The sequence below is a fragment of the Xylocopa sonorina genome, chromosome 2 (genome assembly GCF_050948175.1).
Source record: "Xylocopa sonorina isolate GNS202 chromosome 2, iyXylSono1_principal, whole genome shotgun sequence".
NCBI lineage: Eukaryota > Metazoa > Arthropoda > Insecta > Hymenoptera > Apidae > Xylocopa > Xylocopa sonorina.
In genome coordinates, this window is record NC_135194.1 from 6,885,221 (window position 1) to 6,909,280 (window position 24,060).

General features: G+C 33.9%; 2 protein-coding genes across 4 annotated transcripts in view; both read right to left on the minus strand.

The window, feature by feature from the left end:
• Positions 1 to 24,060, minus strand: part of Nca (neurocalcin homolog) — a 263,690-nt gene that overhangs the window by 123,434 nt on the left and 116,196 nt on the right. The window lies entirely within an intron of this gene.
• The window catches only part of LOC143433347 (neuronal calcium sensor 2), a 238,126-nt gene that overhangs the window by 98,588 nt on the left and 115,478 nt on the right, over positions 1 to 24,060 (minus strand). Inside the window, exon 1 of one of the 3 annotated variants that reach the window (XM_076910656.1) lies at positions 9,482 to 9,504. The exons of the other annotated variants lie outside the window; for them this stretch is intronic. Within the exon in view, the coding sequence (XP_076766771.1) occupies positions 9,482 to 9,497 (16 nt within the window). The 5' untranslated portion in view covers positions 9,498 to 9,504. Of the gene's footprint in view, positions 1 to 9,481; positions 9,505 to 24,060 lie in introns of those variants that run through there. 3 annotated transcript variants of the gene reach the window in all.

Below are 24,060 nucleotides of genomic sequence, written 5' to 3' on the forward strand. Positions count from 1 at the left end.
AGGAACATGGTATCAAAAGATTTCTATAAAGTATAGAGTATTGGTTGTTACAAAAGATTGCTTGCAAAATACGACACTTTGAAAAATCGATCGATGAACTGAGACGAAACAGCGTTTTGCATTGTGCTTTGTTTCTTGTGTTATAACTTAGAAATTGCTTGACACAGCTGGCTGTACTACCAACAATGGGTAAAGAAACACCTCAACAACTTTGCCAGAAACTTAATGGACCCCTATGAAGAACGTGTACGACTAATGAGCAAATCGCTACCTACACCCACAACTCAAGCTTGATGACTAACGATTAGTTCGAAAAGTATAATTAATTTGAAAAATGTAATAAATAGTATACTTATACATACCTACAGTATAAATATATCTACGTATACTTTAGAAAATAACGAGTTAAGGTTAACATAACTAGAAATGGTACAGTTTGTGATGTTTTACGATACATCCGCAGATATTTATGGACAATATATATGTAGAACTCGTAAGATTTCATTGTAGTAAGTATGATATATTTACTTTGATTCTGTAATGTATAAAAAATCAAACCTATTAACTCTGACGCTGCCAACTTACCAGCGCCCAACGTTACTTTTGAAGGTATAAACTGAACAACTCTTATCCAATGTAAACAATAAATCAAACTCGTTTGCATCAGAAACGAGCGTAGATATTTTACGTATTATATACTACAATTTAAAATGAAACATAATTATTTTAGTCATAAGTAAAGGCAACGATATATCATAAGATCAGCTGTATTTACGGTTACTTCGGAAGAATTTATGAATAAAGCTTTATAATGAAATATTTATAATAAATTGGAACTTGTGTTTCGCAGTTATATAGCATATTAATAAAATAGTAAATAATATTTTTCAGAAACAAAAACTACGTAGAATGGGTATCAACTCTAATTACATGACGCGTCCAACTGTTACTGTTAATCGCTTCAGAATTGCTATAGAAATTCATAATGAGATGTCGGTGTATTTGAAGCGAAGAATAGTTGAATAGAAGAATAGTTAGAGTTTTTTCAACTCTTTGCTATTAAGGACGAATAAGGTTGCTACAACGAAAGCAGTCAAGAAAAATTAAAATTATAATAAGAAATCATTTTCCATTCATACATACAATACCAAAAAACTGTAACCTTTTATAATCTTTTATAAACCTTTTTATAATTGTATTCCATGGACAGTTTGTATACAGTGGTGTAGTAGATACGCTCTAGAAAATGCTTAATGTGTACAAAAAATGATAAACGAAATAAACTGCTGTATCACTGTAAGGTTATTAATGTAACTTTATCTGTGAGTTCCTGTTTCGAAATGTATCAGCATAAAGTTGAAGTGATAAAAATTGACTGCGAAAAGTATCATTACGTTGACATTATTACAGAATTACTGTTCAATATTACATTTACGAATATTAATTTTAATGTCCAATTAAATGTAGAAATAATCAACAAAATAAACTACTAATGTATTGGTTTAAGTAACAACTTTCTATTAAAAAAAAAGAAAAGAAACATTAGGAAAGCAAATCTCTAAGGTGTAAGAAACAAATTCGAAACGCCGTACTCAGTTTACGTGTGAATTGTACACTTGTGGCGTGGTGTCCGGTTCAACAGGAGCAATCTAGAGGTCAGACTCGTAGTAGCGAAAATGTCAAACAAGGTTAACTTTGTAGGAAAGAAAACCTATACTGTCTGAAAGGAATCGACGTGCCAGACTACAATTTGCAATGACGGAAGAAAAATGGTTCGAAGTTGTATTCACCGACGAAGCTAGGTAAAGTACCGTTGAATATCGCGCAGGTCATCGATGACCAGCGCTGTCGAGATTAATAACAAGTACCTCTAAAATTTTGAACATCATCGTTATTAAAAAAACAGAGGAATTAATGCATCATAGTATATACCTATAATAATAAAGATACCTAAAATATATAAAGAAAAGGCAGTATGGTACAATCTCCATAGTATGACAACTTTTGACCATTATCAGAAACATATTACATGAAATAAAAGATAACTGAAGTATGATCGATTTTAGTTAATTGGGATACATTAGTACTGAGCTTACTGCAATAAAGCACATCGTATTATATTATAATTTTTATTTCCATTATTTGGTATTTGTCCTAAATAACCAGTGGTTACGTTTAATTGACGTCTTAATTAATCAGAATCTATGTGAGAGGCGAAGCTAAAGAACTTAATAAAAATTACACAAGAATAACCGTTAAAAGTTAAAGATGCATCGAAATAATCTTAGGATGTGTAGACAGCATTAGGATTATAGGATTCAATTCGATCGTTTTATTGCAAAATCTAATAAAATATTGAAAATTACTATGTTTACAAGCATACACACGTAAAAGCTTACGTTTTGGTACCGGATGTCTTACCTCTAATGTTTGCGATAGGTTTAGGTTAGTTTGAATTAGATTTCTGTTGGATTTAATTTATATTTTCACCATCAGGTGACCTGCTTGCAATTAAATGGATTTAACTTCGAGTTTAGAACGTGCTGAGCAAGAAACACAAGCCAACATTCCCCGTTATGGAACTCACATACATCATTACGTTGGATGTAAAGCAATTTCTATTTGGCCTTCAAGTTCACTTTTGATAATTAAATAATGAGTTTCAGTCACCTAGTCTAACATAATCTAATAATACACAACTAAGTTCAATATATTATATATTGCAATTAATGTTTTTTTGATATCAAGTCCAAATATTTCTAATCGGTAAAACATTTTTTTAAATATTTTAAAAATTAGGATTGAACAGTGATTACGTGCAGAAGACAAAATTACTCAGACCATTGATCTTGATAACATGTTTCAAGCTTATTGAATAGGTAATATTGCAGAAAATATTGCATATGATGAAATGATAAATTGATCTTTATATGAAGCGAAATTAAAAATTTCATAGCTTTTATGTGAACACAAACAATTTTTCAATATTCACTAACTCTTTGCGTTTCGAATCATGCTTGATTCCTCCATCGTATCTGGTCGGTATTAAATTATTTTTAAATATTGTTAATAATTTGCATATTTTTGTAATCAATAACTATCTATAATATACACTGCCGTTCAAAAGTATCAGAATACATTTTTAATGAACCTTTATTATACAATATATATTGTTATCGTTAAACAGATTTTATTAACCAATAAACTCACTGCATATACAAATTTAGTTCATTTTAATAATATTATATTGTATAATACATAATTATATATACAATCTAAATGCTTTACAGAAATAAACATACCATTTCGGTCCTTTTGCCTTTCCTTACAGTGCAACGTAAAGGAGCTACAAATAAAGGTTCTCAAACTTACAAAGCTTCTCTGTAATTTTGTCAGAAATAATTTCCTAATTTTTATAAAAAATATTTAACACAATACTTAACACAATATTTAACGAAATTCTCAAACAATATTACATTTTTTAAACATTTATTACAATTAGACGGGTGTCCTCGTACCTCCGAATGGAATAAAAAAAAATATTTGCATACTAAAGAATTTCTTCCATACGCAAAACAAAAAAAAAAGAAATATAGCAAACTAAGAAACGAGATTCAGCTCGACATAGAACCGCAGAGGGTTAATGACTGAAAATTCCCTTATAAATTACCTTCAGATTAGCACGAACTATATTAACGTTATAAATGTCGAAACGCTTTTCCAAGCCAAGGTGCAGTTCATCGTGTAAAGGCTGCATGGCGCAGGAGTTAATTGAGTCGCGAACGATGCCCTCGAGGCAGTCTCCTCTTTTCCTGTTACCTGGAGCCTTACAGCGCAAAATAGACCTCGTAGAGGTGAGCTATTATTTTTCACCTTTTTTTGTGGACAAAACCATGAAAATTGGCGATTTAAGAGACAAAAATTCAATTAATGGAGAATAAAGAGGGGTTATTATGAAGGGATGTTCGTGCTTATGTATTCAGTAATATTAACGAGGCCACTACATGCCTGACTTTGACATGACTGACAAATTTTGCACGTTTATCCTCCATGATATAACAAAGCTATTGAATAGACGAAATATTTAAGAAAAAAATCTGTCTTTTTTTATAACCTTCCAAACTTAGTGATATTTTCACACCTTAAAATTATTAAAAAATTTTGTTTAAGTAATAAAAATATGAACAATCCACCTATTCAGATAGTTCTTATACGAGTACTTGACAATATAAAAAAAAAATACCATCGTCCCAATAAATTTTACTTTTCAGGAGAAGCAAAAAATTCCTCAGTCATTTGATTTTATCATTCCGCTAAGTATTTTTACTTAGTATTTCTATTTTCTTGTCACAAAACTTGTCTAGATTGGTTAAGCTGTAACTTTAGAACCTACAATTTTGTTTTCTAAGTGTTTCGCGTGCTCTGCATCTAACGATTAAAATTGTTGAAAATATATAAACCATATAAACCCCTTTTTCATTGAAAATATTTGAGTTTCTACAACTTCTTATTGAAAATGTTATTACTTCCCAGTGTCAGAATTTTGTCCACCGTTTCGCGCAGAATTTAATAGAGAATTCTTCAAGCTTATAAAATAAAAATCCATATTTTCTTTCATTTTAAATATAGCGACCCCCTTACACGAACTTTGGCTGAACCACTTCTCGGTTATACTCGCGAAATATGAAAGAAAAGAAGACGGAAGGACTGTCACCAGCTTGACAATGGTCATTGAGGTCATGAAGAAAGATACTCTTTAAAGCCCCATTGACTTTAGGAGAAATCTTTCCGTAGTCGTTATACGCCATGACTACAGGAAAATAAAGCAACCGAAATGGAGGAAAGTTCGGTAAAGTCGCGATTAGATTAAGCAACTTTTGGTCCATCGCCCTAGAGTTGTTCAATTAAAAGGTTTAAGTCTCGTTTACATTAGGCAACTCTTGTTTGGATGATCGAGCGGATCGAAGAAATGTTTGCTCTATGGCATCCCTGCTCGACACTTTAGTTTTCGACCCTGGTTGGTACAAAGTTGTCAACTTGGCTTTTTAGACCAGAAGTTAACAGAAATTCAGTTTTCTTTCAACTCAATTGGCTCTGAAAAATTCATTTAGCTTTTACTTTTTTCACTATTTTTACAATCCTTGCTCTACGATATTTTTAAAAAGAAATTTACCAATTTAACCATTCAATCCCTTATTTTAGTATAAAATAGTAATAATATAATATAAACTACGATATAAAAAATATACCTAAAAGCATTTTTAACATTTTGTTATTTTATAGTTTTATAACATTTACTTTGTACCAAAGTGAAAGAAAAATAAGTAAACAAATAAATATTTTTGAACAATTGTTTTGGTACCAGGAGAAATGGCAATCGTAGTTATAAGAATAAACTAAATTATTATCCAACAAATGTTCATTATATTCTTAGAAATGTTTTGAAATTGAAACTAGAGTAAAAAAGTTTATTAACATTATATAACGTGGAAAGCATAAATTTGAATCTCTTCTTGTAATTTTATCAAATTAAATATATTTAAATGTTTTTGCATTTTTTAAAAATAATCTTTGGTTTAAGCTTAAATTTTCAAGATGATTTTACGTGTATCGTCAGCAATTGCAATCAGTGTGCTATTTCTGTGCAATTAAAAAAAAATGTTCAAATGATGAGAGAAAAAGAAACGTCATTGCTGAATAAAGGTGTGATTATTGCAAAAATAACTTGCAATGAAACATGTGCAACAATAACAAGAAAAATTCCTTTGAAAGGTCTGAGACGTGTCTATAAAACTATTTTGAGGGTACCAGTTGGAAATTGAATGCGTTGCGTAAAGCAGAAAACGTTAATTGAATCGTCAATTTTCATAAGGTTAGAAATAACAGTGGAATTCTCTACCACGTTTAATCAACTTGTTATTGTACGCAGTGTTCCAAAAACAACCGCATCAAAATTTATACCGGAACTATAGAAGGCGATTTATGAAGCTCTTACAACCTAATGGTCGCCTGACAAATTAAGTTTTCAATGTTTACATAATCAACCGGAGTCGAAATGGCGAGGTCGTTCGAGCAAAACTAGACGAATGGACTATTTCCAGCTGGACGATTAGAAGTCGTTTCAATTTTATTGACGTGCTGTTTACACGGGCAACTTTGAACTGTTTTAAAGCCGATCAACTCGCTCGTCCAGCCAAAAGTTGCTTAATATAAACGCGGCTTAAGTGGACATCCTCGATCCTCTTCGCTGATCGTTAACGTGGTTAACGTTGTATTTCACCAATAGGAGTTTAAAGAGACCTCGACGCGCGGATATCTCTAAGTACTTTCGAATAATCCAGGACTTAAAGGATCCGAAGACCAGATTGCTTGACCACGTAAAAGTGAAGTTTCCAACGTAGAGGGTGTTCCAAAATGATGTGCCGCGGCCATTGCAGCGTAATTTTAGAGGAGAACAATTCATTTGTGACTTACGGTTCCTTTCAGACCTTCGAGATTCAATATCAGAGTTAATTTTGCAAAAAATTACACAGCAGCACAATTGTTGAGAGTCGTTAGAAATTTGCCTTTTTGCGTAATTAACATTCTTAAATTGTTATTGTTCTATTTTTGTCGTTATATAAAGCAGCATGATTTAAGAAGAGTGCCAGTCGCGACAGTATTTTACGAGTTTTTTCATTCCTCATTTTTTGGGACTAATTCCATCGAAAAAGTTCACCTCTGCATGGTCGAACTAGTTCAACCTAGGTCCAGATACGTACAACTTTAGGAACACAATTATTTTTGTTAGTAATTTGACTGTCCCGGATAAAGGAAGCTCGTTGATGGCACAAATTCAATATTCTTGCATCAAAATTATGCGAATGTGTTTCATGAGAAGTTCTGACCGCACAGACTAGGCAAAATAATATAATGGATACCATGAACGGGTGCTTACAGACTAGCATAGATAATGAATACAGCATAGACTTGAAACTAGATGGAACTACGTTTTTAATAATTAGAAAATAAATTAGATTAAAGCCTAAGAACTGGTCATTTAATCGCTCTCGTAGGTTTAGTGTTAATACTTGGTGCTTTATGGGGGCCGCAAGAGTGGCGGACGATCGAAAAAACTGAATTCAAGGTAAATTGAAAATATGGATCGCCCGATAAAAGCGCTACGCGGTGGGAAACGTATGCAAATCCGTCGTAGATGCGCTTGAATAGCTATAGCGAGCTTAGGATATATGAGAGTTTCTGCTTCCTTTTACGCTCGCCATTGTGTCCAGGTTCCAATAGCGCTGAATATAGAGAAGCAAAGAGGGGTATAATAGAAGCGTTTACGGTGAATGTAGTCAGCAAATATCTGCATTATAAAACTTGTCGTAGAACGAGGTTACAAATATACAAGATATATTACGATCACATTTAGTATGGCAAAATCGTTCGTACCACGACATATATTGTAATGATAATACAAAAGTCGACTGCTATGAAACAGGGGTTCGTTGCTTACTACGCCGATGAATTATTTTAGAGTCTAGAAAGTTTCAATTCTGCACGTTGGTAATGATGGTGTGTCAACCGTGCATGAATATACTGTCCATGAAGTACTTTATGACCGTGCTGATTTTTAGTGGAATCACCACGCGTTGAAATGTTTCTTTATATACGTGCGTAAATTAATTATAATCAAAAAATAAAATAAATAATTAATTGTAGAGATAACTCAGTGTAAAAGAATAGAAAATTGGAATTGTTTTGTTCACCGCATTTTTGAAATCGAGGAATGAGAAAAAGCTGCTTTCTATAAATTTATTTATGCACATGTAATGATGTTTTTGGTCTTTTCGCAGGAAATATGCATCTTCATTTATTACGATTAAGTTCAAGACAGTCATTGGAAATGTTTCTTCGGATATGATCTTAAATGTGTATATAAAAAAATAGATATAAAAATTTATAATTTCCACTCTTAACTCCTCCTATTCTTATATCGTGTCTTCATAAATTTACTCTAAAATTTTATATTTTTTTATGTTAGTTTTTATACCATTGCGTCATGTTCAATGATATAAGGAATGCTTTACTAACGCGATTTTCGTTTTTACGTTCGCTACTTTGACTACTCATAAACGTATACTTGTTGATACATTATAGAATAATAAAATTAGAAGGTTAAACAAATACAATTAGAGCATAACATTTTTTCATAAGAAAAATAATATATATATACAAAGGTATACAATGTAAACTCCACGTCACTATCATGATAAATATATCGTTATTTCTGCCCATCGGTACTCGTGTTCTTTGCCACGGTACAACGCTTTGCGCTATCTATAACAATTCGTCTTCCGGATGCAATATACTTTTCAATTAATAGCGAAATAATTGAAATAGACGCGTTCGTTATCGGCGCAAGTCAAGTCTGTTATGAACGACTGATCGAGCCAGCGATTTCCAGAAGACTACAGCAACTGACCGTTTAATCGATATCTCTGACGTCGGTAAAGACCATTCGTCTTCTCGATACGGTCGCGTCACAGTAAAGCGTCCTACACACGATAATATTTGCCTCGCCGCATGACTCCGAAGCCCTCTCGCTTATCACGTTACCTACTCACAGTTGATACTGTATTATTGTTACCAGCATGCATACTAATGGATATTCTTTTAGGGAGCGATATTAGGTTTCAATATGCGTTCCTGCGAACAAATTGCTGGTATAGCGATTCCTTAATGTATCGTAGAAGAGGAGAAAATGTTAGCTTCCATGAGAAAAAGTGGACAAAAAAATGAATGTAAGAAGTTGTGGAAAATAGAAATAACTTGATGGCTTAAGATCATTTAATCGTGTTTATTACTTCGCTATACTTCGCAACCCGGATGTTAGGCCATTCGTACTAGCCTCGATGACACCCTTAACGCCATGGCCCATCCGAATATTTAGGCAAGGCTCCAGAGAGGGGCTTAGGCGTTGGGAAATGCACATGGCTCTTGTCGACCGCTAATATTTTGAAATATCCCAAAATGCACGATTATCTTCTATACTTGCATTTTAGTTTTCATGAAAGTGCATGTCTTTTGTCTAATTTAGAAATAATTGTTTAAACGATAGCAATGTTGTTTACAAAAGTATTATAAATGTAAGATAAGTTATATTAGTTATATTAGTTACACACATGTTTTACGCAAAATATTATAAAAACTTCTAAAAATTGAATTGTTACAGATATATAGAATTTTTTTTATCAAGAATTACGAATCTGAAAGTCCTAGCTAACACGTTGATTAAATACACGTTTTACGTTTTTTCTATACGGCAAAGGGACCATTTTTACCGAGGTTATCCGCTTTAATGTAATCGATTCGAGTTTTGTCGATCTCTTATTTTTTAAAGTATTTATGCTATTTACTGCTCCCTATAGTACTAATATACGATGACGTCACACATTAACCATACTTTATAATATAATATTTTAAATATTTGCCTTACCTGGTTTCCTACTCATACTGTGACTTCAACAAAATGATCCAAAGCTACGAAGAATAACTCTACTATAACCTCACCATCCTCAAGCGTCTACGAAATAACTATGCTACCACTGTAACTCCACTCTTGCGAAACGGTGTTTAGCCTCCCCTCTACCACATCCTATTACGTCATTGGACTCCCTAAGCGGCCATTCTCTCCTTACTTCTGGCAACCCTGTTCAGTACCATCAGATTTGTCACGTGTGGTTAAATTTCTCTGTCGCGAGTTCAATTACTGTCTTTTGTCCGCGGTGAATTCACTGCGATTTCTTCAAGGACGCGCCATGTGACATCATTGGACATCGAATGGCCAGAGACTGGTATATACCTCGTGTGTGATAAGCTAAGTCTGACCGAGCGTAGGAATACCAAAAGTTTGATTGCCGTTTTATTCGATGACAATTCGATACTCGTCATAATACGTATGTATATATAGTCGGTCAAAAATATGTCTTTATATTACGTTAAAAATAATTGAACGTTGTATAACAAATTTCAATAGGGAAGGTGGTATATTATATTCAGAAATATAACACTTACTATTATCACAATAGAAATATTTATTTGTTAATAATTAAATCGAAGATTTATAACGCTATCGATAGATTTTAAATATTCTATTTCCGGTTGGCGTGTACACACCGCCAAATCATGACACTGCTGCCTTTATGCTTGAACGTTGGGCATAAATTTTGACATTCCACTTGGGTTCATCAATTCGATCGCTTCTGCCAATCGGTTAAAGTACTTGCTCGCACGGATCGCATCTAATTCTTCGTGCATCGACGCGATCGTGGTGTAACTTTAATTTTCATCAACTATTTTAATAAATTTAAATTCATTCTATTCATGCAAAACGCGGTGTATGAAAAAATTTAATATTTCTTTGTCGTTTGATCAATTTTACTACAATTTTATACTTCTTTTAATCCTAATTTCTCAATTTTGCAATTATTAATGTCTTAAGAAATGTTTTATTTATTACAAGCAAGAAAGTAGTTATTTTAGCGTTTATTTTTAGAATGTGGCTCAATATCGGTTGCTGTGAACGTTTTGTTGAATTATTAAAATTACGTCATCAAATTTTGCTTCGATTGGAGATTTTTTTGCCTCACTTCTGTTACGTTACTATGCTTCTTTCATTCTTATCTTAATACATAGACGCAAGTCATTTCACGCTGATAGTAAACATAATGTGCATTTTAAAGCCAGATTAATCAATTTTCATTACTTTTCATTAAAGCAGAAAAACAATAGTGATTACACATTACATCCATTATACCTTCCTAATAAAAATTGATTTATTTATTTAAAGTTAATCAAGATATATTAACAAATGGCATTGAATTCATTTACCCATATTGTTATGAAAGACTTTAGTTTTTCTATGAAACTTAGTTATGTACACTAACTTACGAAATAAAAAAAGTGCATTAAGATGATATGTCATATGCAACTTTATTAGAATAAGCAAAATTAATCTAATTATTAACTGTTGATTCCGTTATTATGATCGTTAATATAAACGGTATAGAATACGTCTCAGAGTTTCAGATAAAGGATTTCATGAATTTATTTCAAATTTCTATTCAAATATGAGTTTTCCTCGTGTCGAAATCCCAATGAACTCAATTTAAAAAGAAAATCTGCTTTGATTAATCTAGTTTCCAAATAATGTTTTCAGATACGATAATCTAAATAGATTATACAATATTGCAACAAGGTAAAATGCAACAAATGTAATAGTTTGTTAAAACCATAATTAACGCGTACCGTGCCATGCGACCATGAAATACACAATATTAATTACGATTAATGTTATGATATACAATTATGACGTGCATCATAATATTAAATAATTATTATTTATATATCTCTCTAAAGGAAGTACAATGTAAGGACTGTTCAATCTCTGATCATAGGTGATGCAGATTGAATAATTGTATCGTGTAAATGTAGTTGTTAGATTACGTAGGATTTCTCCTAACTTGTTAGTTCAGATATCGATCATCGAAAATGGGAAATCATAATTGAGTATAGTGGACTTCTCGTTAGAAATAACCAAAAAAGTTTACTAATAAGACGGAAGGAAACTGAAGAAATTGCATAAGTGAAAATACATGATGTAGACGTAGACGTCTCTCTACTTTTCAAATGTTTCTAAGTTTGACACGTGTGTCTTTGTTTGATCGCACGTGCGACCCTAAGTATTCTACATATAATATATACTGACATTGTCTGGAAGAGATAACTTCTCAAGTGACATGTCGAATGTAATACATCGAATTTCCATTAAACATTTGCGAATTTCGTCAATGGATGAAAATGAGAACGGTACAGATAACGATATGAAATTTGATAAAAAACACTTGTAACGAAGAATGGTTTGAGTAAGTATGGAATTGAATTAGAAAAAATTTATAGCAAAATAAAACATTTTTAGTTGCCTCCTTTTACGTATGGAACGACTGAAATACAAACAAAGCAAACAAATATGTAGATATTTGTTCTTGAACCAAAAAAGATCCTATGCGTTGGAATGATTGGGTCTGTGTCAACAGAAATGAAATACACTTTATTCCTACTCAATTATGTTTCAGAGTAGAGTCGGACGGGACCTTCCTTCCGAGGAAAATGGCAGTTTTCGCCTGCGACTTTGTGGAAGGTGTTCATTGGACAGTTATAAGTAGTAAAAACCTGTACGATGTGGATAAAAGAATAAATATAAATTTCACAGTGTTTACATTATATGTTTTACATGTTAATTCCATGGATGTATCTTTGCTACGAATAACATTATTTTATTATTCCGTAATATATCTTTAGTTGTTCCTATATTGTTATTTTGCATTATACGTGTGAAACACATGTCAACCAAATTATCGACAATTTCTGAAAACCGTTGTACGTGTCCGTTGTTCTAACAGATCTTAAATGAAAACTATACGGGAACGTACTCTCCAGGATTCAGTCTATTAGAAAATGAACAAAATCGATATATATATATCTATAAAAATGAAAGAAAACTAAGTAAATGCAAATGCGCAGAAATGTTTTCTTTGCGATTTATGAAAAATAGCATCTCTTTTAAAATATCTTAATGTGTGAGTGATTCATCGATTTCTTCCCTCCTTATTTCAATTTAATATTCTACAGATATAAACAAATTCTGTTTGCATCAAAATGTCAATTTATTGTTATACACAGAACTCTGAATCCTGTTATTGTTATTTCTTTCAGAATTAAATAATGTAGCAACATTAAGTTATTATGATAACTCAACAAGAGTATGTCCTTTATCCAAAGATTACGATATTTTGTTAGAAGTGTCGTTATATTGTTGGTTTAAAGCTATAAAGATAAAGTTATAAAGATAATTATGTTTTCATTTTAATTTTAATATACTTATTTGAACCGTAAAAGACAGACAGAGTCTCGTAAGTGCGTAAGTAACAATGGTGGCTCACGTCTAGGTACTGTGGAACAGCTGTTGCATTCTTAGCTTCGCCTTGCTTAATAAGTGGTTAGAATACCAAGCACGATCTTTGTTTGGTTTTAATGTTTTAGATTAGGATGATAAGTTGAGTAAATTACTTATTGGAATGTTCGCAGAGCTTGATTGTGACTTGGTTGTAACTTAATTTGAATACTGATTCTATTTTAACTTTTTACAAATTTATATACAAGGAGTGTTTTAGCAACCAGTCAATTAGAACGCTACCTCTCCTTTGGTGTGGAAGTGGTCGAGTGGCATGTTGGTTAGGCTTCTTCGAGTTTATGGTAAGTCATTAACTATTGAGTTAAGGCATTGCAGGTGTGAATCGTTACAAAGTCCAAAACAACCTTTAAGGCACTAATCTTGGTACTTAGGAAAATTAAAGTAATAAAAAAAGATAAGAAATATTTGGAAATCCTCAAAAATAACTAGTTGACTGCGTCCGTATCATAAACTTGGTTTTAAGAGGGCGACCATTCTTGGACGCAACAACTGCAACATGCCCTATTTCCACCTAATATTATCGGTAACATTGGATGCAACAAATCTGTTTTTCTTTCATTCTTTCTTTGTACTTATACAATATATAATCCTTAAGCTTATCGTTAACCATTCCCCAGTTTATACAAAAAATTTACACAAAAATCTTTGCATGGAACTGTGGCGCTTCGCAGTACCAACGGCGTGGTGTTTTGCTGTCGTGCGCATGCGCGACTCTGCGAGGGAGAAAGAGTACTGCCCCTCCAGCAGTGCTAACCCTGACGTCCTAGTGGAAGGTAGTTCTTTTGCTACTCCGCGTGCGTTGTACTTAAGAATCTGAATATGTAAGAAACAGGATTTGATCAAGTTTCTGAGTAAATCTTTTTATACGTGTTGTTTCCTTTTGCACAATTTTAAAACAAAAACTAACTATTATCTGGAACAGCACCTCCACTAATTTTAATTATGAGTTAAAGTAGGATATTTTATAATCAACTCAACATGAAAAACTCATTTATTCAGCACATTCGCTCGCATTTTAGAATATTCCACACACAGAACATTTGAAACCCTAATTACTGATTAATTTTTTTAAAGATAATTTCATTATACTTTATTTATAATAAGGAATGTCAAAATCTAAATACGCATACAGTGATTCTGATAACTACAGGTTTAATATTAAATAAATGTACGTAAGTAAACGATGCGAACGATATCGGTAACAGCATCGACACGTGGTCTTCTATCTTTCTGAGAAAGAATAACCGATTCGAAAAAAAGAAAATCACATCGTTCCACTTCGATGGTCGCGATAGTGTAGCAAGCTGAAACGAGATACTGCCTGTACGATAGTGATGGTCAATAGCTGCGGGTCTGGTATGTCAGCGCAAAAAAATCGCGTCTACGTGAACGGGATATCGCGAAAACATTGCACGCAACGTTTTTTCTCGCGTTTGTTATCACCTGCTCTTGTTCTGTAGAATGAAACGACTCATTGTTCGTAGAAAGCGCTCCTAAATAAGTATTCACCACGAAACAGACGCAATATTTCGTGGTACGTAACACATATATGTAGATAAAATAATTGCTACAGAAATTATATACATATTCTTTAGTATGTAATAGATATGAATGCAAATTTATGGTTTCACAACTAAATCATTGGTTATAAAATGTTTTCTGACTAGTTTAAATTGAATAATATCGATGCAAGTGGATGACAAATTTTGTAGAATTTGACACAATGAATATATTATAAAAAAAGTTACAAGAATTTAATAGAATTTTTGATACTAAATATTACAAAAATATTCAAGCTTGTAACATAAAATGATAATTATTTATAAAAAATCACGTTGCCTTGATTTGAATGGCCTTTAATTTTACCACCGTAAATTAGTAACCACCACTCGACCTTTGTTTTCGAAGATATTTCTATAAAGATATTTATAAGTAAAAAACTTTTGTTACATTTACGGTAATTATAATTCACTCGGGTGTACCGGGCAGCCTACATATTTTTATATAGCTCAAGTTAATTCATTGATGTGATAATCATTTTTAATATAAATAAAAAAAGAAAATCAATGAACTACATGTTTAGATTAACATCCGGTGGACGTAATTTACATGAATAATAAATAACGAATTATCACTGGTTAAGTTATTATTATTCTCGATGGTTCAACGCGTATAAATAAACGTTTGCTCGATGAATTCTGTTCAGACGTGAGCGAACTGATGTTTCATTGTGAAAGATGACTTTCTCGAGTGCCCACTTTGCAGATTAATATTAATAACGAGCGAATATTTTATTTCGGATGTTGGAAGGTGTGATAACGGTTGAAAACATAAATAGACTTTATTTTAAAATCAAAGACGACATTTCAAATGGCGTGAATGTGTTGTGTTAGGAAAATTATGATAATCTAGTTCTCTCCTCTTCGAACATACACTTATAATTGTTGTAAGGCGTATACAAAGTAATAACGTGCGCGGATTGGCATTAGCATGAATTGGAGGAATTTGAGAAAGGGTGTTCTTTAATTTCATCGGACGATTCAAGTTTGCAACATAAATGCGTTTAATAAAATTTTTATCTGGATTGAAATGTCCTTAATTGTTACACTGCAACAAATTCGTTTCTAATGAAACACCTGGAATATTAATTTTCAATTTATGGACCTAAGAATTAACACAATATTGCTTTGATTTTTAATCGTTGGAAATTATACAATTGCTTGGACGAGGTATAAATAATTGAGAAAACTCTGTAGAAGGCCAATTACAAATAAGTACGAACACTTCAGTGACTTAGAATTTCTTCTTAAAAAAAGAATTTGTACGATATTGCCAAATGTAAATTCCAAGAGAAAAGAACAGTTTTTCCAGAGGAAGATTAAAAATTAACGTTACGATTGAACTAATAGTGTAGCATTTCAAACGAATCGTCCGCTTCAGATACGTAAGCGATGTTAAAGGGCTATGGTTGTAATGAGAAATAATAGATTTCGGCACACTTCAGTAACGGGTACCAAGAAATCAATATCCTCCTAAAATTGTGACGTACTTGCTACCAAGGTAACTAAGAGCTTATACATTAGATCGGTAGAAGCGATTAATCGAAAAATTGCGCTACTTGACCTCTTACTGGCTAACAGTGTAACACGAACACGAGAGGTGTAAGCTTTCGTTACTACAACGACTAACGTCTGGTTCACTTAGCCTCTTTAACGATCAATCTATTTACTACACACTTTCTGACTAAAGATTTTACTTTTTATTTTAAACGTACAGTTAATACAAGATGTAACAACTTCATTTTTAGACTGTACCTATGAGAAATATTTTTTTACAACTATGTATCAGTGACTATTGTTGTCATCAAAATAGTTTTGGTTTCTACCTCCTCGACTGATTTCAGCGATACTCCTTGCAACCGATTGTCACACTGGCAGCACATTCAAAAGGTCAAGCAGGACTTTTGGACCAGGTGGCACAAGGAGTATATCCATCATCTGAACAAGAGGAGGAAAAACACTGAAGCGATGTTGCTTCGGTTTGCTGTAGAATACAAGAGGAAAGAAAGAAGGAAAAGAGAGGGGAAGAACGTTTCGTCCTTGGCCTGCTAGTGGACTCATCAGTAAGGCAATCTAGCAGGCCCTGCCTTAGACGCTGGGATATTAAGGACAGGTCAGAACTTCTATATATTGGAAAGGATGGGTCATCGGGTACTTTCAGGAAAGTGTAAACGGTGCTGTCCCTCTAGTGGCGAGTGTCGAAAGGCCGCTGCAACATAAACGTCTAGATGGACCTGGATCACTGCCTTTCGCAACCCCTCTCCTTAGGGTGGCCAGGACAATTCATTGGACGTTGGACTGAACCGTGCTCCAACGAAATCTGTACGTCGATTATCTCCTAACCAGACATGTTCCGACCGATGGAACGATTAAAACCTAGGGTCTTCGATGACTTCTTTTAAGTAATTTCGTAAACTTTCGCGACCTTCGACACAATGGTCTTTAGAATATTTAATTTCGACGTCCTCAATAGCCATCGCGTGTTGTAAACGAACTCTTCGAAGACCCCACGTTTTAATCGTTCCGTCGTTCGGAACAAGTTTCTTAACTCTTTGCGAATTATCACCAGCAATTTAACTGACGGGCTGTATCTCATATATGACACGAATTTGTCAGTAAAATGGAAACGGTTTAATTGTTCATCGATATTTATTTTATTTCCTTCGAAATAATCTCCATCGCAAGCAATACGCATAATCCAACGCTTCTTTAAATCTTCAAAATAATTTTCATAGGCTGATTTTAGAATCGCCTTCAGCTCCTCGTGCAAATTCTCCTTTATCATCTGAATTGTCTGAAAATGCTTTCCACGAAGTGGTAACTTGAGTCGATATTAACGTTGTTTTTGCTCAAATAGTCGCGTACAAGGTGTTCTTCAATTCGTTTCATGCCCAAAACACTGTGCGTAACGCTCTGCAACGGATCTGAACAAGACACCAAGATCGGCTGCTATCTCACGGGATATGAGCACGAGGGACATCACCACTTAGTTTCCTGAAAGTGCACATTTATCTATCCGTTTCAATATATATAACTTCTGACCTGTCTCTAATATCTCCGCGACTAAGACCAGGCCTGCTAGGTAGCCATACTAATGAGTCCTCTAGCAGGCACAAGACGAAACATTCTTCCCTCTCTTTTCTTTCCTTCTCTCTTTCATCCGCAGCAAAACCGAAGCAACGCGCTTCAGAGGTGACCGAAACGAGGCAAATCATCAATCACAGTACGGCCCGCTTTAAACTCTTTCTACCACTCGTATGCTTGTATTTTCGACATTATCGAGTCCACATAAGGCTACCGTTAACATTCTCAACGCTTCCACGCATGATATTTTGTTAGAAACACAAAATTTCAGGCAGACTCTTTGCACAACTAAATTCAACCTAGCGAAATTTACAGATTACTTGTTTAGAAAGTTATTACGCACAAACTATCCGACAGATGCGCTTAAAAGTGACATGTAAACAACTGACACATGTAGTGACCTAGAAAAATAATGAATTGGACAATATCTCAAGCGTGGTTCGTTCAACTGAGAAACCAGGTACTTTTTGATCATAAGGTATTCGTTCGACGAAAGTAATTGATAGGGCTAAACAACGGACAAAGTATATATTATGATTTTAAGTTCATTACATTTTTTAAGAAAATCAGTAAGGTGACGCAACAAATATTCTCTTCATCTGTTAGGCTTTTAACATATAGCGCTTATATCTTTTATGAACAAATCGTTGATATGAAAGAAAATTCTAGCAAATTTCATCTGTATGCAAAAATAAAATGTTACAAAGATGCATTTCTTATAATCGCACGTCTAAGACCCACAAGGTATGATTAATCAGACAGTTATATAAACAAAAATAGCGACAATTTTCATTTTCGGCTATCAGAAAGGTATTTTATATAAAAATGTTTTAATCAAAAGAGACATTTGACGTTCGTCGAAATGCGTCGAAAATGGCGTTCGCCATCGTCGAGGAACGATTTGGCTGTCCGATCGATTATTAATCCCTCACGGTCGAGAGGAGATAGATGCTCTTCAACGGAGGATCTCATAGACACGCGGTGAACTCGACTTGAGTTCGTCGAAAAGCGAACGATCATTTTGAAGTTGATCTTTAAAATTGGCAATGCAGAGATGTGTGGTATATTTGAAACATATGAGACGGAAAGATGCATTGGTTGATCTTTGCATTGGTTGATGTTTTGAACGATATCGCACATAAGAAAATTGTTGATTAAACATTTATGGTTTTGTCCTCGAATTTGATAAAACATGTGTAATAAAAATTACTAGTATCCGATGTTAATAAATAAATAAACATATTAGTTATTTTGTGAAGGATCCGTGCATATACATATTAGCGTGTCCCACAAGTTTCCTCCTTTTTTTATGCAATATGAATACTGTATATGATATTTGTTGTTTAAGGTTCATTTATTGTGTTATATATAAACCGTTCTGCTCTGTTACCTTCTTCCATCTCTCAGGAAGCTTCATTATATTCTCTCTTTTCAAAATTGTTGAGGCTTACTTGCAAAACATTCATCATGATGCGTTTTCATTTCACTTATGGATTTCAGACATCTATCACGGAGAGAATTTTTTTATCTTTTTAATCTTAACTTGTCTTCTGTTGTAGTAATGAAAAACGACGCCTTCGTCGATTCGCCAATTCTCACCGTTTTTCGACTATGACGGGTTTCAATTGATCGAATTGATTGCAATATTTGGCAAAATTAATCGTTTCACTTTGAGGAAGAAGGTTCTGGTACACTACACCTTTCTAGTCCCTCCAAATACACAAAAGGACTTTCTTCGGATGAAGTCTTGGCTTCGCAACAATTGAACATCTGTTTTTCAAGTTTTAGACCAAGTACGTTTTCGATGCACATTTTTATACAAAATCCAAGTCTCGTCTCGAGTGACAAGACTCTTTAAAAAAGAATTTCTTTCGTGTCGCTGAAGAAGCAAATCGCACGCAGAGACGCAGTCGATAAGATCGGTCTCTGCCAATAGGAGTGGAACTCAAACTTCATACCGATTCGCACATCCCATCTTGATTAATGGCTTTTGTATCGTCATCCTGAAAATGACAGGGGCATTGACTAAGCCTGCATGTTCATATAAACATAGCCAGCTGGAGTCATTTATAGTGTGGTGCGAAAGAAACTTACGGAACACCCTAATATATTTAGAACTTGACGTGCTGGAGTACTATGAATTCATTTTTTTGAGATACTGTTAAGTTTCTTTATGACGTTATGCTGGGTGTTAGCAATACGAGAAAACCTTCGACCAAACATTACAAGAAGCTAAGTCAGGCGAGTAGCCATGATAATCTAATCGAGTAATGGGTTCTTTTGCCAGAAAATTGGTTACAAGTGTCCTATTTCTCTTTCATAATACACATAAAGTTCCTGCTGCTTTTACAGTAGTTAACAGATGGCTGCATAGATTTACATGCGTGTACCAGTTTAAGCATGAGAGAGCACGAATACGAGCGTGATTGCAACCAAGTCGTTACACGCCATTTCCGGGAATAAAAGTAGTATAGTTTGAATACGTAATACTTTGTGTGTAGTACAATGTAATATGCTGTATCCGTTAGAAAGAAAGTTGAGACAGTTTCCTAAGTATTTGTAGATCTTACGTTCTTTCGATTGCTAGATTACAGAAATTTTTCCACGTAAATTGTTACATTTCATCAGAACTGTTAGGTAGGTATGAAATATTGTTTCCGCGATGGAATCTTTCCAGAATGAAAAATTTCTTATCCTCATTTCAATTTCTTATCTCTTTCTTTTCTTCGCTCGTTACTATTACAGTTCCTGCATTTTTAAGCAATTTATGCATTAAAACATTGTTTAAACATTTCTACGGTTTGTAAGTTGTGTCTTTTTACGTTAAGAACGTCGCTAATGGAATTTGTTTACGTTTCTATACATCGTTTAACTTATGCAGAACTCGTTCGCCCGTTCTCTTTACTTATCTACTTGAGCAAAATCGTATATAGTCTACCACAATGCTTCATCTTCATTGGAAACGCTATATGTCTTATCCTTCCACGTTGATTACTTTGAATGATGCCTCTTAAAATATTGCGGTCTGGGAAAAAATTAGTGGCGTCTTTTTAGTAAAATCCAACTGTTATAGTGTGAAAAATGAATTTATTTAAACCAAATATGCACCATCATAACTGAATCAAGTAGTTTCCCTAGGCTTCTTTTGAAAGCAGCTTAATTCCATTGAGAGAGTTCTGCAGAGATCGAAATAAGTGATAATCGGAAGTTGCTATGTTTGAATTATACGATGGACGCGTGAAAACTTCCCAACCAAACTTTCGCAATTTTTGACGAATCGTGAAAGAAGTGTGTGGTCAGGCATTATCATGATGGAAGATAACACTTTTCTTACTATTCGATTCTGGTCGTTTTCTTTCGATTCTCTGGCGTAATCTCTCTAGTTATTTACAATAGAGTTAGCGCCACCCTAGCTTTGTCTTGCTTAATTGTTAGTTAGAATACCAAGGACGACTTTCTTGATTGGTTTTAATATTTTAGATTAGTGGAATGTTTGTAGTGCTTGGTTGCAACTTGATTGCAACTTAATTTAATAATAATCCTATTTTATACTCTTCACAAACTTATATACGAACTGTGTTTTAGCGACTGGCCAATCAGCTTGCTACCTCTCCTTTGATGTGAAGGTGGTTGGTACTCGGTAGTAGAGGTAAAACCCTGGAAATAGGCTTTTTCGTGTTTATGGTACGTCATTAGCTATTGAGTTAAGGCATTAAAGGTGCGAATCGTTACAAATTCCAAAACAAAAACAACCTTTAAGGCACAAACCCTGGTACTTAGAAAAATTAAAGTAATAAAAAAAGATAAGTAATATTTGGAAATCTTCAAAACTAGATAGTTGATTGTATCCGTATTATAAATTTGGTTTTAATTAAAAATTAATTGTTTGGCCAATTAGAAGTAGCTCATGATGGACGATTCACCGACACATCACCTTTTTCGTCGTCAATCCTGGCTTTGCGAACGTTTGTGACGGCTCACCATCCCTTGTCCACGATCTTTGACGCTTTCGATTATCGTACGTGACCCATTTTTCATCACCGCGGTTATGACACGTTTCAAAAATGGCTCGATTTCATTGCGTTTCAGCAGTACATCGCAGAAAAGAATCCATACATCAAACTTCTTTTGGTAGCCAGCATTGTGCAAATGGTTCAAAACAGTTTTGTGGTCAATGCCTAGCTTCATACCAATATCGACACTACTGATATGTTTATCTTGCTGGACTTTTTCAAGAATTTCATCAGCTTTTCCAATGATTGTATGAACAGAACGTGGCTCATCTTTCAGATTCAAATTATCGAAATGAAAGCGAGCGAACCATTTCAGCGCAACAGATTTTAATAAAGTACCTTCTTCAGTGTACACAGCGCAAATTTTTATCATAAGCCTGTGCAGCATTCTTCCCTTTGTCGCAAATAATATTGCAAAATATCGCGCAATTTTTCATTACTTTTCACCATTCTGAAACACGAATAACTTTCCAATCACTGCGCCAATCTCGATGTTTATACACTAAAAATGATGCTCGAAGTGTCACCTTTCTAATGAGCGTTTAGTGGCACTGTTACCGATTTAGGTTGCCTGAGTTATTTGCAATTGACCACCACCTATCGGGAAAAACGCCACAAACTTTTTTCCAGACCCAATATTATTATCGATCAGATTTTCTTCTTTTATTATTTAAAGAAGCATCGAACTTTGAATTTCCATTATAAATAATCGAATAGCTGTTGTAAATGCTAATAACGTTAATCTTAATTGTTTACAATCAGTAATATATTTAGTCATAAATATGATGCTAGGTAATTGTATTATTTATTAATGCAACATTTTTTAATTATATAGAAAAAGATACACCTCGCCAATTCCAATAACCTCGAGAAAAAGTGGTTAACAATCTGAATAACTTCACTATTGTTTAAGACGGTTACTTAATCTTAGTTTCACAGATACATTATGATCAAACAGTACCCCAGTAGTAAAGGAATTTTTGTGTAAAACGAAAACGGTTCTCAATTATTCATCGATATTTATTTAATTTCATTCAAAGTGACCTCCATCGCAAGCAATACACATATTTCAACGCTTCTTTCAATCTACAAAACATGTTTCATAGGCCGATTTTGGAATCGCCTTCAGCTCCATCTGTGAATTCTCCTTTATCGCCTAAATTGTCTGAAAATGTTCTCCACGAAGTGGTAACTTGAATCGTGGGAACAGGAAAAAGTCACACGGGGTTATGTCATGTGAATACGGAGTTTACAAAACGATAATAACGTTGTTTTTGGTCAAATAGTCGTGTAAAAGATATGCTTCAACTCGTTGTATGCCCAAAACATGACGCATAACGCTCTGCACCGATCCGAGTGAGACACCAAGATCGGCTGCTATTTCACACGACGATTTTTCAGCAGAATTTTCTGAATTTTGTCGATGTTTTCGTCAGTCACAGAAGTGACTGGAACGAGGCAAATCATCAATCACAGTATAGCCCGCTTTAAACTCTTTCTACCACACGTATTCTTGCATTTTTGACATTATTGAAACCCCATAAGCTACCGTTAACATTCTCAACGCTTCTGCAGGTTATATTTTTTTAGGAACACAAAACTTCAGGCAGATTCTTTGCTCAACTTAATTCAGTCTAACGAAATTTACAGATGACTTGTTTACAAAGTTATTACGCATAAACTGTCTGATAGATTACGCTTAAAAGTGACATGTAGACAACTGACAGATAATCGATCTACAAAAAAAAAAAATGTTTTTGACAATATCTCCAGCGCGGTTCGTTTAAATGAGAAATTCCTGGTACTCTTTGATCATAAGGTACACGTAGCAATATATTCGATGCATTGTATTTTTAACATTTGATAAAAGGACTAGGTTAGTTTAAGTTTTGTGTTAGGTTAGGTTTGCTCTATATTATCAATTCTTACAACGACCACCTTACAATTAAATGGGTTCGAATTTTATGTCAGCTAGGTTCATTACTGGCTAATCATTTTCTTAAAATGGGATTAATAATATAATAATAGTAGACTAAACCTAATATAAACTCATATCAAACCCAAACCAAGTCATTACTAAACTGTTAGTGGTCCAATCAGTCAGATGCATTCTTACTCCAAATACCATTAACCTCAGTATTCTTTTTACAATGTACTTTATAATAATGCGAATTATACGAAAAGTAAGAACACTAGCACAGTATACAGTAACGAAACTCTCCTGATTTTATAATTGCCGAAAATAAAGCGCGCATGCACGAAATAAGTTGTTGTTTCGCAGCGCCATCTGAACTTCTATCGACACAAAGTTTCGCTACTGTATACTGCGATTCTTCCTAGGCAGAAAACGTGCGAGTCCTCTCGCTTAAAAAGAATGGTAACGCAA